Raw genomic sequence first — 19,315 nt, forward strand, 5'->3', positions numbered from 1 at the left:
GGAAGCTGGGGAGGGTGTCATTTGGGATGTGATGCACTATGGTTACCTGTCCTAAGTTTTCGAAAGGACCTCCCTGTAGATGACATTTTGGGTGAGTGTCTTGTTGCTGAATAGTCCTTGTGAGGAATTATTGTCCACTTTGATGGATATAAAGGAGTAACCTCTTGCACGTGAAAATGCAACATATAGTTGGCCATGGGAGAACACAGGGGCTGGGAGGTATATTCCGAGTTTGTCAAATGTTTGGCCCTGTGATTTGTTTATGGTCATCGAGTATGCGAGTCTCACTGGAAATTGCATCCTCTGCAGTGTGACTGGAAGATTGGCGTCTGATGGGGCAAGTTTAACATGATATAGACCAAGCCCGAGACTGAACAGGAGCAGTAATATTTAAAAAAATTAATCTTTACTTTATACACAATGTTTCTTGTTACATTTTTTGTGTCAAATTCACCTTCTGAAGAAGTCAGCATGTGCAGAAGAAGGTTTTACATTGCAGACGCTGTTTTCGAGGAGTGGCATTACGCCTATCGGCGGTGACGGTCTGTCGACGACAGACGTAATGACGTCAGCGAATGACCGATGATGTCATGACGGAATTACGCCTCTCAGTGGTGATGTCACACGTCGCCATGCAAACGAATGTAAAAATTAGAAAATCGCCCAAAATTCCCCAACCTGTCTGTCTGGCACGATCTCACATAGCCCATGCTGTTCATCAGACCACAGACCACCGCATGCCGAAAATGGCGACAATCCATCTGGCAGTTTTGGAGGAGATGCGTCAAATTACGTGCAGACATTAACAGAAATTATATATATATATATATATATATATATATATATATATATATATATATATATATATATATATATATATATATATCTTTATTAATATTTCGGCACGCCCCTTTCTTTGTTCCACCATCACATTTTTGTTACTGCATGAAATGAAACAAGATTTGGCACATATACTAATCATATTATTGTCTTCCTTAAGAGGCCCCTCAAAATTCGTTTTGATGCATTTTCACCAACTCCAACTGATTCCATTCAAATTCGGTACGAGTATGGCTTTTGGTCCAACTTAGGTCATTGGCTATAAATTTTTTCCATAACACTTCCGATATTCGAAAAAATCGATAAATCGATATCCCTTATGGGATTTTCCATTCAAATCCACTCAAGTTTAAGGCTGACGGGGGACGCAAATTTCCACTTTGCCCCAGGCGCTGTTTACCTCCGCTACGCCAAGCTGTTATGGTTAGGGTTTGGGTTAGGGTTAGCTGTTAGGGTTAGGGTTTGGGTTAGTGTTAGGGTTAGGGTTAGGGTTAGCTACCCTAACACTAACCCTAACCCCAACAGCTAACCCTAACCCTAACAGCTAACCCTAACCCTAACCCTAACCCTAACAGCTAACCCTAACCCTAACCCTAACCCTAACAGCTAATCCTAACCCTAACCGCTAACCCTAACCCTAACCGCTAACCCTAACCCTAACTGCAACCCCAACCCTAACCGCTAACTCTAACCCTAACCGCAAACCCCTAACCGCTAACCGCTAACAGCTATTCAGGAAATTTGCAAGAAAGCCCAGGCAACGCCGGGCATTACTACTAGTATATATATATATATATATATATATATATATATATATATATATATATATATATATATATATATATATATATATATATATATATGTATATATATGTATATGTATATGTATATATATGTATATGTATATATATGTATATATATGTATATATATGTATATGTATATATATGTATATATATGTATATATATATATGTATATATATGTATATATATGTATATATATGTATATATATATATGTATATATATGTATATATATGTATATATATATATGTATATATATATATATATTGTACTTCACATAAGCCTGGTGTTGGTTTAGTGGCTGGTTTGAGATCTTCGGGTCCTGCGTTTGAGCTTGTTTGCCACTGAATTAACACCAGGTGAGGTGACTCAGCCTGCCATCCTTCCAAGGTCAGTAAAATGAGTACCAGTGTACTGGTATAGGGGTACAGCATCAGTGGCATAGTTGCACCCCAACAAAATGATAGCTACCTGGCAGCCAAGCTGCCATATGCAAAAAGAAGAAGGAGTACTTTTCATTGTTAGTTGCGTTTTAATTTCAGACTACCTGAAACTCAAGCTTGTACGAAACTACTGATGTAGTGAGTCTGGTTTGTAATGCAAGAGCACAGCACACTTAAAAAGGTGTGTGCATAACCAAAGTTAAATATGGCAAGCTCACTCCAAACTCACCTCAACTCCCTCATTATGACACATAACTTCACCTGAAAATTCCATTAATTTACATGCCAAAAATTGTACATTAATTTGCATACAATGCAATGAACACAAATATGATAAATCTTAAATTATGAAAAAAACCTAAAACCCATTGCACAAACCTGTGCTAGTACGCAATTTGCTGTGTTTAAAAGTCAGCAATTCACCCCACACAAAAACAGGAAAGGTGATTTATCAAGATTTGGTAATTAAGTTTCTCACCTCTTTGTATCCCACAAATCCACCCGCAACCTCGGTCGCCATGGTGCTGGCAATAGCTCGCCTTGTCTTTCTGAAGGACACCCTTGGAATCTTTAACGCTCACCAACTAATGCCATCAGATGGGACGCCCAGTTCAACATCCATCTGAGGGATGGCACACATATTGATGAATCCCCCTGCCTGTGAAACACCAGGATGATAGTTTAGAGCTAAGCAGGTTCTAACCCAGGCTATACAACATCGAGGCGAGTGTGCATACCTCTAGGAGTCTAGGCCATCTTGCCAGCTCACAACCAGGATTGAGCATAAGTAATTGCATTTTAAATTGTGCCACAAATGGAACACTGTTTCTGAAACAAGGCTTGTCCAATCTTAGGCCAACTATGGTTGCTTAATAATGTAAATAGGTTTGTTTATTTAACTTCTTAGCCTTTTCATATTTACCTTAAACTCAAAGCAATTCTGACTGGATGGTTAAAAGAAATGGAATACAATGGCTAAAATAATGACAAAGTTAACTGGTGTGTGATATCAACAATTTATTTTCCAAGTTCAAAGATCTGAAAGCATGACTCATTTTGTCATTTTAGTTCATCTCTTTCTTCCACACTTTAAGTGTGTGCAGCCACTCTGCTCATTGCTCCCTTTGAAGGAGAGTTTACCCCACAATCAATGTCTTCATTGCCTGTGCGAAGCACGAATCCTTTTTTTATTCATAATGGAGGGTATATCTTGAAAATAAAATTTTAAAATGTTGGCATATCTTCGACTACTGCGAGTATCTCGATGGTATCACTTTTTGAACACCTCTAATCAAATACAGTATGCACAACTGCACAAACTTTTAGAGCTACTGCATAAGAATAAAATAAACTACTTGGCATGGCTCATATGCCTGGTGTTGGCTTAATGGTTGGGGTGGTGGGCTTGGGATCCTAGGGTCCTGAGTTCAAATCCTGCTCCACCGTTTAATTAATACCAGGTGGGGTTGACTCAGCCTGTCATCCTTCTTAAGTCAGCAAAATGAGTACCATCTTGCTGGGATGATTGAGCCATTCGAGTATCCTGCATCAGTGTTGACCCACCTGGGATTGTGCCCAATAGCCCAGGAGACTGCTTCGGCAGCACCAATACTCTGCACAGGGTATGGTCCTGATGGATGGATGGCCCATCACAAGTTGCCCCGGGGGCATCAAGGGTCAGCTAAAAGTGGGGTTTTATTTATAATCCAACATGGCATGGTAATTTTCCTGAGACCCTTTAAAGAATTTCTCGAGTTGAGGATCCAAATCATTAACACTGCTGCCTTCAAGATTTGAACCTACAACCCCTGAGATGTGAGTCTTGTCATCACAAGTAGGCCACCACTGTACTTGTGGGTTTATCTTTAACTACCTGATCCTTAACTGGATACTCTGGGTTTGGGTTTGGTTTTATTATTTTAATTATAATGGCCTCGGTGTTTGTATGATTTTTATTGCGTACTATACTCTGGTATATTTGTTTTATTATTTGATATATATATTTTTTTTTTTGCAGGGAGATGAGAGAGACGATGCCTTGTTGATCACGGCACTGGACAGTCAAAACCGACGTCGAGCAGCAACTATCGCTGTGCCAATGAGCATTGACGTGAATCCACTTCAAGCTTCAACTGCAATTATGGCAACAGACAAGATTCCAATTTTACCTCAAACAACTAACACTACTTACATTTCAGGACCTCCTCAAGGTTCAGGTGTTGCTGTCAAAACACCCAGTGTACCAGGGGTCTCAAAAATATCTGCCACCATGAGTCCATTTGAATTGAATACATCACATTCCGATTGGGAGCTGAGTAAAGAGTTGGAATCTAAAACAAACACCATCACAGAAAAACAGGCCGTGTTGTCAATGGATCATAAAACTAGCCCATCAGGAAGATATGTTACTCAACAAGGAACCATCTCTCCTCTGGTGGAAAGAAGCAATGCTTCAAAAGACAGTAATACTAAAGAAATTGCAAATAATAAGTTTGAAGCCATTGAAAATGATAAAATCAACACCATGACAAGGAGAAATGAGGATGGAAACACACGGGTGGTAACTCGATGCAGTGTAAGAGATATCGATGCCTCTAACCCATCCACGAATGTAACCATGAAGGCAACTAAAGATAAGAGAAGCTCCATTGCAATAAGTAGTGGAAACCCTAGAGATATGATAGCCAATGAAAACCACCCAATATCAGTTGATTGGAGGACAAAGGCAGGCCGTAGTGGGTTGGCTAAAAGTCAGAGCATTGAGAGCTTTGAGCAGTCATGCTTGGTGATGAAATCTTCCAATATAATTGCTGATCCTGAGGGCACCCAGCTTCCACGGTTGAGGAAATCTGCTACAGTTGCCATCCGTTTCTCTGTGGCACCAGCATGGCAGAGGCTCAGGCAACTTGGTGAACTGACGGGGGAAAATCCAGATTCCCTGAAATGGCAATCCATAAGGTATATTCCCCGTGAGGATGGGTCTCAGTGGAAGAGAAGTGATGATGTCAACTCGGCAGATAAATTTAAAGGAAGCGATTCCATACCAATTGGAAAGTATGAAAACGAGATCAAACAAAGAAACGGTCGAAGAATATCAAACAATGGGAGAGAATCAAACAATGCAGTGCCCTTAAAAGGAGATTTACAGCAGAGAAAGAAAAATGAATCTCATTTGTTGATAAATAGTGAAAGACCAAGCACATGTGCTAATGAATATGCTTTTCTCACAAAAGATAATGATGTATTGAATAGGGGACAAAAAAATGAGGTGTCAACAGAGAGAGGGATCAAATTGATAAAAAGTGATGAATTGGAAATAAATGAAACTACAAGTTTGAACAGGGTGTGCAGTGAACGAGTTATGGGATGTTCTATCAGGGACATCAAAGAAATCAATACTGGTGAAAAACCAACAACACCGCAAGAAAATGGAGGAAATGCACCCTTTGGTGTAAAGCTTCGTCGTGCGTCTTACTCATTAAAGTTTGACCAGGAACAAAGAGCACCTGGGCGTCAGCGTCACAGTTTTGCCAGTCAATGCACAGAACAATCGTCGTTTAAGGTTGGACAGTCTTTGCAAACAGTGATATCACAGTCTCAACAAACAAAGGAAATGCAGATGATGAAACGGAGATCTGTTCATTTTGCAGACTTGGAAGTGGGCCACAGTAAACCAAACACAAGATTTTCCCATCAGTTGCCGATGGATGCACCTCTGCAAAGCACTTCTGTCCCTCAAAGTCGATTGGTGTGTAGTTTGACATCTCTGCCATCAGTCAAAAATGATGCGAGCAGCAGCACAAACCTTAATCGGATGCAAACTACATCAAATTTCCTCAATCGTGTGAATATGGCATCAAAATTTGATGATAACTGTACTGCCTCACAACCCAGTGGCTTGGCAAATCAAAAACCCAAACCTAATTCCACAGGACAAGCAAACAGGGTGGAACTTAAACTAAAAGTGATGAATAAAAGTTGCAATGCGAATGAAATGGCTGCCATTGAACAAAGGCTTTCACAAAGGGAGAGGAGTTCTGGGCAGCCAATAGGGATCTATGAATTGGATTGGCAGAAAAAACACTATGGCCGAAGGCCAAAAATACAAGAAGAACGACCCGAAGTTTTGGGGACAACTCAGAAACAACTGTTGATGGTGGCAAGGAATAGAAGAAATTGGGAACAGTTGGTGGAAGAGAAAAAAAATGGTATGAAATATGTTTCTTCTTGTTGATTGATAATGGTTGTGTATTCACCTTTGAGTTGTCTAATTTTGTTTTGATCCCCATTGAATAGTATTAGTATCCAACGATAACGGGTCATCATGGTGCTCCGTGGGTGTTGCACCATAATCTCCATTTATATTATATGTTAGCCTCAAAGAAACCAAAGAAGCTTCTGCAGATGGAGCATCTTTTTACCTACTTGGAGGTTCAAGCTTTCCAACCCAACCCACCCAGAGGGGTAGGATCGACTTTTCAGCCTAGGTAACTGAAATAAATATCACGTTTTCAAATGCGATCACACGTTGCCATAGGGCATGTGTTTGTGGTCACAAAGCCATAATATGGGAAAATGTATTTGTTTTGCCTTCAAATTGATGATAATGAAGCACATCATTAGAAACTAGAATGGCACTAGATAGAGCGCATACCTCTGTCAGGGTGAACAGTTTACGTATTGTATCACACTGATAGGACTGATCTGGATCTGGATCTGGACCTCCAAAAAGTCTAAGCTTGGTCTTGTCATGTTAAACTGGGTGTCTCATCTGCCAGCATTAGTTGGTGGACTCCAAAGATCTGATGGTGTCCTTCGAGAAGAGGAAGGCAGGCTATCACCGGCTTCCTGGCCAAATTCCAAATTCCTGCCCCAATCTACTGGGGGCATTGCATCAGCAGCACAGCTCCACTCTCATGCAGTGATGCTACTCAATGCCATGTGCTGCATAGGAAAGAAATGGTTGCTATTGTCCACCAAGACTACACACAATGGAAAATACTTTCGCCTCACTTGAACATCATAAGGGCATGATAACCTCGTGAAATTAAACTGACTCAATACTTGAAGAAAAGTGAGTAACTTACATGTGACGTCGTTCTTCATCTGGGCACTTGATGTAAAAATGCATTGCTGCTCTCTCAGGCGGCATCATTACTCATTATATTGGTTCACGAAAAAATATTTTCACGAAAAAAATAAGTGACCACTATATTCGTTATGGGTGTGTCTGTCTGTCTGTCTGTCTGTCTGTCTCTGTCCCGAGCATAGCTCCGTAGGTTTTGATCCGATCCTGATAAAATTTTGGTGGGAGGTTTATATCATGATCTAGTTTTGTTTTCCTGAAAATGGGCGTTGTGCGCCCATTATGGGCGGAGCCACGCCCAAAAAACATGTGTTTTTAGGGGGTATCCGATTTCAATTTGCATCTTCTCCTAGGGGGTTTGTCGAATCTGGCAGGGGTTTTCGGTATTTGGTGAGCCCAATGACACCTGCATAGCCCCACGGAGCTCGATTTTTCATTTTCGTCCCAAGGTCAAGGTCACAAGTTCACGAACTTAGAAAATTGCGAATTTTGACGTAAAAAAATTTCATCTCCGAGGGGTTTGGCGAATCTGGCAGGGGTTTCGGTATTCGGTTAGCCCAATGGCACCTGCATAGCCCCACGGAGCTCGATTTTTCATTTTCTTCTCAAGGTCAAGGCCACAAGGTCACGAACTTAGAAAATTGCGAATTGTGTTTTTAGGGGGTATCCGATTTCAATTTGCATCTTCTCCTAGGGGATTTGTCGAATCTGGCAGGGGTTTCAGTATTCGGTTAGCCCAATGGCACCTGCATAGCCCCACGGAGCTCGATTTTTCATTTTCGTCCCAAGGTCAAGGTCACAAGGTCATGAACTTAGAAAATTGCGATTTTGACATAAAAATCCATCTTCTCCGAGGGGTTTGTCGAATCTGGCAGGGGTTTCGGTATTTGGTTAGCCCAATGGCACCTGCATAGCCCCACGGAGCTCGATTTTTCATTTTTGTCCCAAGGTCAAGGTCACAAGGTCATGAACTTAGAAAATTGCGATTTTGACATAAAAATCCATCTTCTCCGAGGGGTTTGTCGAATCTGGCAGGGGTTTCGGTATTTGGTGAGCCCAATGACACCTGCATAGCCCCACGGAGCTCGATTTTTCATTTTCGTCCCAAGGTCAAGGTCACAAGTTCACGAACTTAGAAAATTGCGAATTTTGACGTAAAAAAATTTCATCTCCGAGGGGTTTGGCGAATCTGGCAGGGGTTTCGGTATTCGGTTAGCCCAATGGCACCTGCATAGCCCCACGGAGCTCGATTTTTCATTTTCTTCTCAAGGTCAAGGCCACAAGGTCACGAACTTAGAAAATTGCGAATTGTGTTTTTAGGGGGTAGCCAATTTCAATTTGCATCTTCTCCTAGGGGGTTTGTCGAATCTGGCAGGGGTTTCAGTATTCGGTTAGCGCAATGGCACCTGCATAGCCCCACGGAGCTCGATTTTTCATTTTCAACCCAAGGTCAAGGTCACAAGGTCATGAACTTAGAAAATTGCGATTTTGACATAAAAATCCATCTTCTCCGAGGGGTTTGTCGAATCTGGCAGGGGTTTCGTTATTTGGTTAGCCCAATGGCACCTGCATAGCCCCACGGAGCTCGATTTTTCATTTTTGTCCCAAGGTCCAGGTCACAAGGTCATGAACTTAGAAAATTGCGATTTTGACATAAAAATCCATCTTCTCCGAGGGGTTTGTCGAATCTGGCAGGGGTTTCGGTATTTGGTGAGCCCAATGGCACCTGCCCACGGAGCTCAATTTTTCATTTTCGTGTCAAGGTCACGAACTTAAATTTCGAATTTTGACATAAAAATCATATGACCACCCAAACTTTGTGAGCTGGGATGACAATATTTTTTATGCATAATCTTGAGGTCATTCCCCACCAAACGTCTTGAAACCATTTTTCTCTATCTCGAACACCTTGCCCGTGGTGCCCCCTTCAAGTTTGTTTTTACGCTGATTTCATCACAGTATGGATAATCCAAGGAGTGCGAAATGCCATATAGCCTATATGACGTTATATTGTTCTTGGAATGTTCCAGAGAAAGTTTTGCACCAAAGGTCATAATCCTTGACCTTTGACCTTTAAAGTTCACAAAGGTCAAATTTTCAAAGTTCTGGGAATTGAACCGGGTTTTCGACCTTCTTCGACGAACTAACTCCAATAAGCTATAGCACGTATCCTGTTTCCTTATTTTAATGTCCACAACATTGTTTTGTGACCTTTTAAGGTTATGCAAAGGTCAAATTTTTTAAGTTGTTGAACGAAACCGGGTTTTCGACATTTTGCAGCTAATAACCTGTCACTCGTACCACATCATGTTGATCATTTTTATAACTTGGTCAAACATTATCACATTGTCTCATCCTTGACTTCTGAAACAATCTACATCGTCAAATACCGCTCGTGAACCATCGTCGTCTTCAGACTTGTTGTAGTTATTCTTGCAGTTTGATTGGAGACTAACACTATACTATGAATGGGCTTTTGCCAATAGTGTCCAATTGCAGGAGATGTTAATCCAGCTGTCTCACCTGCTAGTACTCACTTGTTAATATTGAAGATTCCATGGTGCATTTTGAAAAGAGTAGGCCCGTGTATGGTGATACCTTGGCCAAATTTTGAGTTGCTTTTTTTGTTTCATTATTTGTTTTTACCTCCACCATCAAAGGTGGACGAAGATTATGTTATCACCCCTGTCTGTCTGTTTGTATGCGAGTAGGATATCTCAAAAGTTGCTGGACAGATTAGGCTGAAATGGGTAGAGAGGTTGGGTGTGTGACAAGGATGAATTGGTTAGATTTTGGTGAACATCCAGATCCGGATATGAGAAATTTTTTAATATTATTTTTCACCATTGAGAGATAGTGCCAAAATAATATATAGCATGGTATCTCAAAAAGTTGTGGATGGATTCGGATGACACTTGGTGGACAGGTTAGGTGTATGACAAGGATGAATTGATTCGATTTTAGTGAACATCCGAATTCATATCCTGGTATGAGAATTTAAAAAAAAAAATTTCAAGTGATTTTGATGCAGTCAATACACTTTGGTACGTCATGGGTGATGAAGGTTGTGGTCAACTTTCATCGAAATTGTGTCTGTAGTTTTGGAGTTGAGAACAAATACCTGTTTTGGGGGGTTAAACCCCCCATCGACCCCTTTAATGAGCGCAAATTTTGATGCGGTCGATACACTTTGGTCCATCACGGGTGATTAAGGTTGTGGTCAAGTTTCATCCAAATTGTGTGTGTAGTTTCGTGACCAAACTCTGTAGGATCTGAAAACTCTTGCATGCTAATGACAGTCTCTGACAGTCCGCAGTTGATAGATGCACCGTTGAAGGTGTAAACTGAAGCTGTCTTCTGTTGAAGATAGATTCTTCACAGGTACTCTGACTTGCTTTCTCCACCTGAGAGAATCCAACAACTAGAAATCTGATTTTCCATACAAAGCTTCAACCAGTTTTGTGGCTGTGACCTTTTCTTGTTTTTGTGATGTCAAACTTTTCCCCAAATTGGACAGAGCATGGAATTTTTCAACTTTCTTTCTGCATCAACTCATGATCAATGCACATAGCTTGACCAAGGTGCTTGGAGACATGACTGAAGTTTGTCTGTGTGATTTAGTAACATGTAATGACTGTAATGTTGACTCAACAGATGTCAAAATCCATCTTGTGTAAATCACTTGTGTCATTAAAACGCTTTTTATTGGTAAGCCAACCTATTGTTTTGTATAAGTGGATCAGTCCATGCCTTCAGTTTTTCAGGAGATATTTTGGCGCAGGAATGGTATTCACCCTCCAGCTTCCATACCCTTGATAGCCTTCGCATAATTCCAACTGCTTGGTGAACAACATTGTCTTCAGTGACATTGTCAAAGTTTATTCCATTGTCCTCCTCTTCATCCGCTACCTTAGTCAATAACTGAACAAATTTGTGAGCTTTGCGCAGGACATTACCTGCAGAATTTTTCCCTGAGCAAATTAGGTCCGACATTCCTGGTTGGGGGATGAATAATAACTCTGGCTATTCACAAGCAAGCTGCCTTGAACCTTTTGCTCTGATGACTTCAGGGTTTTCCACCGCACTCTCTTCAATCAGTTCGTGAAATCTTCTTGTGAGCGTGATGAGCAAGAACACCTCATTGTCATCTAAAATGGACGACTTGATCTCTTCAATAAACTGCTTCACAGCTTCTATCACAACACCATATCCACTTCTGATTCTCTTTTGTGCCAAGATATGTTGTTCACTTATATACTCAACATAGCAGTTTTTGGATTGGTGATTTCGAGTTTTGATAGCAACAAGGTCACTGTTGGGAATGCCATTAAGCCAAGTCAGCATCTACTGGCCACCACATTTCTCAGCTGCTTCCAGGACCTTTGTGTACATGTGACTGCTATCAATTTTATTGCCGATGGCAGACTGGTCCATTGACCATGTGAACCTATGCTTGGGGTTACAGACTGAACCACACAAAAATCAGTTCTTTTTCCTGTCAAATATGGAGTTAAATATTTGAGATCTTGTCAGGCTGGCAACAGTTGTCACCACTTGTGTTTGGGGTTTCTTCATTCTCCCGATGTTTACTCACAAGCCTTTTGAAATGTGTTGAACTGTTGTATGTCGATCTATAATTTCTGTGATGCTGGAATGAAACTTCGCCATTCAAAATATCTGCTTGTTTCCACAAAAGTTCCTTTTCCACCTTGCCAGTCATTTCCAGCAGGTGGGGAACAGAGAGTGGATTCTTGTTAGATCAGGAGAAACTCCAACAAACTTTCCAGTGAATGCCTTCAAACAAAATACACATTTTCCACTGCCAAATATTTCCAGTCAATGCCTTTTAGATGCCGATACATCATATTATGCAGCCATCTGAAACAATAAGTCTGGATTCTCTCTCTCTCTCTCTCTATATATATATATATATATATATATATATATATATATATATATATATATATATATATATATATATATATATATATATATATATATCTGTAAAAATAAGAATAGTTCCTCTTGAAGTAATCTGAAAATCAAAATGTAGTTCTTCAGCATAGTAAGGGTGTATGTATAGAGCAGTTGTGGGTGTTATATTTGCCCGCTGCATTGGTGTACCATGATGGAATATGAATAAATACTCATCTGACAATTTTATTAAACATTTTTATTGAACCCCTTGACCCATTAAACAAAATTGTCATCCTACATGCTTAAGTATGCAAGTTAAGGCATTTGGATTCATGGATTGTGGCCATGTTGGAAAATGGCAGCGGATGCAAATTGCCATTACTTTTCTGCTTCTCATCATGTGTTTTCATAAACTCCACAACCAGAGGTTAACCCCAGGATGACCCTGGGTAACCCCAGGATGTGTGCAAAATTTGATGGAGATTGGCCAAGCTTTTTTTCTATTCTATAAGGTTCAGACATACATACATACATACAATTGGCATATTTTAGTACAATGCTAACTTGTTATCGGAAGCATTTTATTAACACAATGTGTGTCTACCAGTCACTTCGCTGATGGATTTATTCAAAAAATAGCATGTTGTACTTCTTAAATATATTGCATGTCTATCTGTGAATGTTAATGAGGATGTTGTTCTTCTTTCGGCTGCTCCCGTGAGGGGTCGCCACAGCGGATCATCCGTTATGATCTGTATACTGATTTGACACAGGTTTTACGCCGGATGCCCTTCCTGACGCAACCCTGGTCGCCTCTTACGACACAGGGATAAGGATTGGGTTTCGCCATGATTCCGGGCTGCCCTACACCCTCTCATAGCGTGGCCCAGCACAGAGCCCCCATCCTCAAGCGATCCTCCAACCCAAGCCTCCGAGTAGCCGGATTACAGGCGCACGCCACTATGCCCGGTATTGAGTGTTAATGAGGATGTAAAATGAAATATAACACACACAAAAAAAGGATCATTTATAACATGTAGTTGTTGTTTTTTTGTGGTTGTGGTTGCTTCTGTATAGTACTACTTCCATGTACTTTTGTACATTTTTCTATTGCTTCGAGAAGTAGTACTATACTGGCAGACCCCGTTATTCGTGGGGGATACATTCTGGGAAAATGCCACGAATTTTGAATTAGCGAATGTCAGGGCATTGTTTCAATGGGAAAAAGGGGGGTAGGTTCATGGCTTTTCGTGATTCATAAGGGAAAAATCCAAAATCCTGTGAAAAATCGTGATTACGCATGCGAAAAACCGTGAATATGCCCATTTAAAAAATGCAAAAACGTGAAAAAAACCCCTGCAAATGCACCCTTGAAAAACCATGAAAACACCTGCGAAAAACCATGAAAATGTGAAAAAAGTGAAACTGTGAAAAAACTCCACAAATACATCCTGAAAACGTGAAGAAAAAAACCGCAAATATGCCTGTGGAAAACCGCAAAAACTCACAATAAAATACGTGAAGCACATGGCCGTGAATGTTGAAGCAGGTCGTATTTTATCAACTGCGAATATGCGGGGTCCACGACTAGTGTATCCGCGAATAGCGGGGTCCGACTATAATTATAATTTTGTGTGCTCCCTCATGTATCCTTCTAAAGGGTTCCTGCTGTTGTAGAATAATAAATGTTTTCCGTTGGAACCTGACATGAAGCTCCCATTCCCGCATCTTCCTCCTCAAAAAAAAAAGAAAAGAGGGCTTTTTAAGGAGGCAACAATGTTATTAAATGGACACAAATTTTTGTTCCAAGTAACACAGACACACACACACACATACACATGGGCACACAAATAGGACTTTTAAAAACAGGAACCACAACATTAAAGCCCGAGGCCCTGCTTCTTCTTCCTCAATTCTGGAAACATGAGTTTCTTAAAACAGGCATCTTTTGATGAAACCGACACAAATTTTTGTTCGAAGTAAATGGATTACCGTATTCGCTTTCCAATGGTTACCATTAAAAAAAAAATACAATTTATTATTCTATGAAAGCAGGAACCCTTGAGAATAAAGCATTATGGACACAGAAGGAGCACACAAAATTATATATAGTAATACTTCTCTAAGCAATAGAAAAATATATAAAAGTACACAGAAGCACACAAACAAAAACCACAGCCATGATGACAGCAACAACAGCAACTACGTGTAGTAAAAATCCTTTTCCATGTGTTTCACTTCATTTTACATCCTCATCGAGACTCGAAGATAGATATGCAATGTGTTTGTGAAGTACAACATGCTTTCTTTTGAATAAACTAGTCAGCCAAGTGAAAGGTCTAATTTACTAGTTAATAATGATTTGTCGCAAAGTGAGTTCAGGGAAACAAGTGAACTCCCAGCAGGCCAGCAATGATATTTCTCAATTACCCCTGCACTGAAATAATAACTTCCTTAAATCCTTTTGTTGCAAAAAAAATAAAGAAAAGAAAAAATATTCCAGTTGAATTGTTTGCAAAATACACTATCTATCATGTATTGTCATTGTCTGAGTTTGAATCTAGAAGCCATTATTTTTTAAACTGTGCCAGTAATTGAGAAGTTGTAATCTTGAGAAATCCTTGTTTGTTTTCTTATGGCAGAGCAGCACCTCAGATTTGTAGTCTCAAGGATAGAAAGTATGGAATATACAAAATAAAATGCTATGTAGTTCTTTAGTTTTATCAAACAAGGGAGGTAGAGGCAAGCCAGTTTCAGGTTCAACTAGAGGGGGAGCACTCAGGAGAGTGCAAAACCTCCGCCGCCAATACTGCTGGGTCACTCAAGTGAACCTTGTATCTTATTCATTAAATATGTCAACAGTGCTGACAGAGTTATAGTTCTTTTCTCCAACATTTTTTGGGGGAGGGGGGGGGTTGGAAATCACTTAAAACATGTAAAAATGCAAAAAAAAAAAAAAATAGAAATTTTGTTGAAAAAAGCTGCAAAATTTTTTTTTCTCTAACAATTTTTTTTTGGGGGGGGTTGGAAATCACTTAAAACATGAAATGCAAAAAAAAAAAAAAAATTTTGGGGGGGGTTGGAAATCACTTAAAACATGTAAAAATGCAAAAAAAATTTCTCAAACAATTTTTTTAGGGGGTTGGAAATCACTTAAAACATGTAGAAATGCAAAAAAAAAAAAAAAAAATTTTTTCTTTATTTGGGGGGGTAATTTTTTGGGGAGGGGTTGGAAATCACTTAAAATATGTAGAAATGCAAAAAAAAATTTTTTTTTTCTCTAACAATTTTTTTGGGGGGGTTGGAAATCACTTAAAACATGTAAAAATGCAAAAAAAAAATTTTTTTTTTCTCTAACAATTTTTGGGGGGGTTGGAAATTACTTAAAACATGTAGAAATGCAAAAATAAAATTCTCTTTTTTGGGGGGGGGGGTTGGAAATCACTTAAAACATGTAGATATGCAAAAAAAAAATTCTCTAACAATTTTTTTTTGGGGGGGGACCAAGTCCAAAATTTAATGGCATGATCCTTGGACCATACCTAACCCCCCCCACCAAGTTTCGTCGAAATCCGTCAAGTTTTTCCGTAATACTGTTCACAAACAAACAAACAAACAGAAAGGGGTGAAAACAATAACCTCCATCCATCTTCGAAGATGGCAGAGGTTAATAAGTCAAATATAATTTTGCACTATAACAAAAGAAATCTGATGAAACCTATTTTGAGAGGCAACCAGGACAAAAATGTTGAGAAAGCATTGATTTTTCTGATAAAGCAAAGTGAAAAAACAATTGCAACTAGAACTGCCACTTTATAACTGCTGGCAGTGATGACCGGGTACCCAGTCCGTCCGCCTTTGATACAACATGGGACTTTCTGCAGATGACAGTCGCAAAGTTTGGCATTGAAAGAATAAGCGGTGCCAGAGAAAACATTATTTAATAGTGATACAAACACAGGCCTGCTTCGAGACGGCACGGAACAGATGAGTTACGAACCGGGCAGCACAAAGCATTCAATTTCGTTATTACTGGCTTCCAGATTCAAATAATTAAATAATTCTGGCTCCCAAACCGCGTGACCGATCAGGTTGAAATTTTAAACTTTTATTTCGCATGTCACCTGAATTATAAATCTGAAGTTTCGCATATATAGAGGCAGCGGTTCCAGAGTAAACATTAATTAATATTTATCCTTCAATCCAAGATGGCGGCCAAACCATGTGACTTGTGATGTCATAATTTGCACCACGTGTGCAAACACGATGGTGGATGATAACTGCAAATTTTCGCTTCTCCAGGTTAAGCAGTTCCAGAGAAAACATTATTTAATATTTTTCTTAAAACCAACATGGCTGCCAAACCCTGGGCCCGATCGCGTTGAAATTTCAAACCCTCATTCCGCATGAGCGTTCCACCATAAACTTGATGTTTCACATTTATTGATGCAGTAGTTCCAGAGTAAACATTAATTAATATTTTTCCTTCAATCCAATATGGCTGCCAAACGTTGCATCGTACCTCAAAAGGGGGTGGGAACTTTTTATTCGTCATGGAGAGGCGGTCATAGTGGTGGAGTTTCGCCTGGATCTGTTCAGCCGTTTCAGAGAAAAAGACGTTTGAAGATATTGTTTTTCAATCCAAGATGGCTGACGAACCATGTGACCTATGACATCAGAAATGTATATTCTGCTTCCAACTGGGTATTGGAACACGTACGTGAAGTTTCGTGTTAATCGGTAAAGGTGCGTTTTTCAATCCAAGATGGCCGCCAAACCATGTGACGTGTGACATCATAATTTTTAGCAAGCGTGCATACTGCCTGCTAGATGATAATTACAAATTTTCGATTCGTTTGGTTAAGCGGTTCCAGAGAAAACATTATTTAATATTTTTATGAAATCCAAGATGGCGGCCAAACCATGTGACTTATCAATTCGAAATTAACAAACTTATATCGCCTTCCTGTCCCGAATATAGTTCTGAAATCTCCCCTTCATTGGGCCAACGCTTCTGGAGAAGAAGATGTTTGAAGGTTTTCGGGTTTTTTCAAGATGGCCGCCAAACCATGTGACCGATCAAAAACAAATTAACAAACTTGAGAAAGGACCTCATGGGGAATATATCTGTGAAGTTTCGTCTTCATCTGTCTTGCCCTTCTGGAGAAGAAGATTTTTAAAATTTATTCATTTTCAATCCAAGATGGCTGCCGAACCTTGTGACCGAGGATATCATGAATTTAAATTCTGCTTTCCATCGTCGACCCGAACAAGTGTGTGAAGTTTTGTGTAAATCGGATAAAGTCTATTTTTCTATCCAAGATGGCCGCCAAACCATGTGACTTCTGAGGTAAAAATTTTTACCATGTATGCAGACTTGAGCGAGGAAGGCACTTGCAAATTTTCGCTTCGATGGCTTATGAAATACCAGAGAAAACTTTATTTAATATTTTTCTTAAATCCAACATGGCGGCCAAACCATGTGACCTATCACTTTGAAATTAACAAACTTGCATCGCATACATGTCACGAATATAGTTCTGAAATCTCGCCTTCATTGGACAAGCGCTTCTGGAGAAGAAGATGTTTGAAGGTTTTAGGGTTTTTTCAAGATGGCCGCCAAACCATGTGACGTATCAACAACAAATTAACAAACTTGAAAGAGGACCTCAGGGGGAATGTGCGTGTAAAGTTTCGCCTTAATCTGCATAGCCGTTCTGGAGAAGAAGATTTAAAAAACACTAAAAAACAAGATGGCGGCCGAATTACGTCATCGATGACGTCAAAAAACATTTTCGTCAGTGATTTTTGGCGTAGATGATGCTCAGAATTTTTCAGATTTTTCCCATATGGCGTTCTACTTGACGAATTTTCACCGGTATATCGCTTCACCTATGACGTCACGAAAAATCACACGTGTTCCCCATAGGGAGCTTAGTAAAATGTATCAAACGAAAATTTTTTCCATTGCACGGTTTCCGAGATACAGATGTCCAAAGTTTATCGCTTTTTTCAAGATGGCGACCGTACCACGTGACCAATGACGTCATAATTATAACGTGATTGTGCTATCAAAAAAGATACATACTATGGTGAAAATTTCCTGTCGATCGGACTTAGTGTTCCAGAGAAAATTATTTTTAAAGCGAAAAAGGGTGCAAAATGCCGGCGGAAGAATAATAATAATAATGCGTAATAATAAACAGAAGAAAAACAATAGGGTACCCTGTACTCACAGGGTACCCTAACTAGAACTGCCACTTTATAACTGCTGGCAGTGATGACCGGGTACCCAGAAGTGTCCGCCTTTGACACAACTGATACAACATGAGACTTAAATCAGTCGCAAAGTTTTGCATTGATAGGATAAGCGGTGCCAGAGAAAACATTATTTAATGGTGATACAAACACAGGCCTGCTTCGAGACGGCGCGGAACAGACGAGTTACGAACCAGGCAGCACAAAACGTTCAATTTCGTTATTACTGGCGACCAGATTCAAATAATTAAATAATTCTGGCTGCCAAACCACACGGCCGATCAGGTTGAAATTTTAAACTTTTGTTTCACATGTAGCCTAAATTAAATAATGTTTCGCATATATAGAAGTAGTGGTTCCAGAGTAAACATGAATTAATATTTATCCTTCAATCTAAGATGGCGGCCAAACCATGTGACTTGTGACCTCATAATTTTACCATGTATGCAGATATCATGGACGATGACAGACGCAAATTTTCGCTTCGATAGGTTAAGCAGTTCCAGAGAAAACATTATTTAATATTTTTCTTAAATTCAACATGGCTGCCAAACCATGTGACCTATCAATTAGAAATTAACAAACTTGTATTCCTACTCATGTGCAATAGGGGTGTGAAGTTTCCCCTTGATCAGATCAGGTGTTCTGGAGAAGATGTTTGAAGGTTTTAAGGTAAATTCAAGATGGCCGCCAAACCATGTGACCAATCAAGAACAAATTAACAAAGTTGAGAAAGGACCTCATGGGGAATATATGTGTGAAGTTTGACTTAATCTGTCTTGCCTTTCTGAAGAAGAAGATTTTAAAAATTTATTCATTTTCAATCCAAGATGGCTGACGAACCATGTGACCTATGACATCACAAATTTAGATTCTGCTTCCTACTGGGTATTGGAACACGTTTATGAAGTTTCGTGTTAATCGGTAAGGTGCTGTTTTTCTATCCAAGATGGCCGCCAAACCATGTGACG

At 39.7% G+C, this 19,315-nt stretch overlaps 1 protein-coding gene across 1 annotated transcript in view; it reads left to right on the forward strand.

Annotated features, from left to right (window-relative positions):
- Positions 1 to 19,315, forward strand: part of LOC147024723 (uncharacterized) — a 99,000-nt gene that overhangs the window by 30,511 nt on the left and 49,174 nt on the right. Inside the window, exon 5 of the mRNA XM_085884899.1 lies at positions 4,101 to 6,291. Within this exon, the coding sequence (XP_085741025.1) occupies positions 4,182 to 6,291 (2,110 nt within the window). The 5' untranslated portion in view covers positions 4,101 to 4,181. The remainder of the gene's footprint in view (positions 1 to 4,100; positions 6,292 to 19,315) is intronic.

This window comes from Eptatretus burgeri, chromosome 6 (genome assembly GCF_056783735.1).
Source record: "Eptatretus burgeri isolate ZD-2024b chromosome 6, Ebu_testis_v1, whole genome shotgun sequence".
NCBI lineage: Eukaryota > Metazoa > Chordata > Myxini > Myxiniformes > Myxinidae > Eptatretus > Eptatretus burgeri.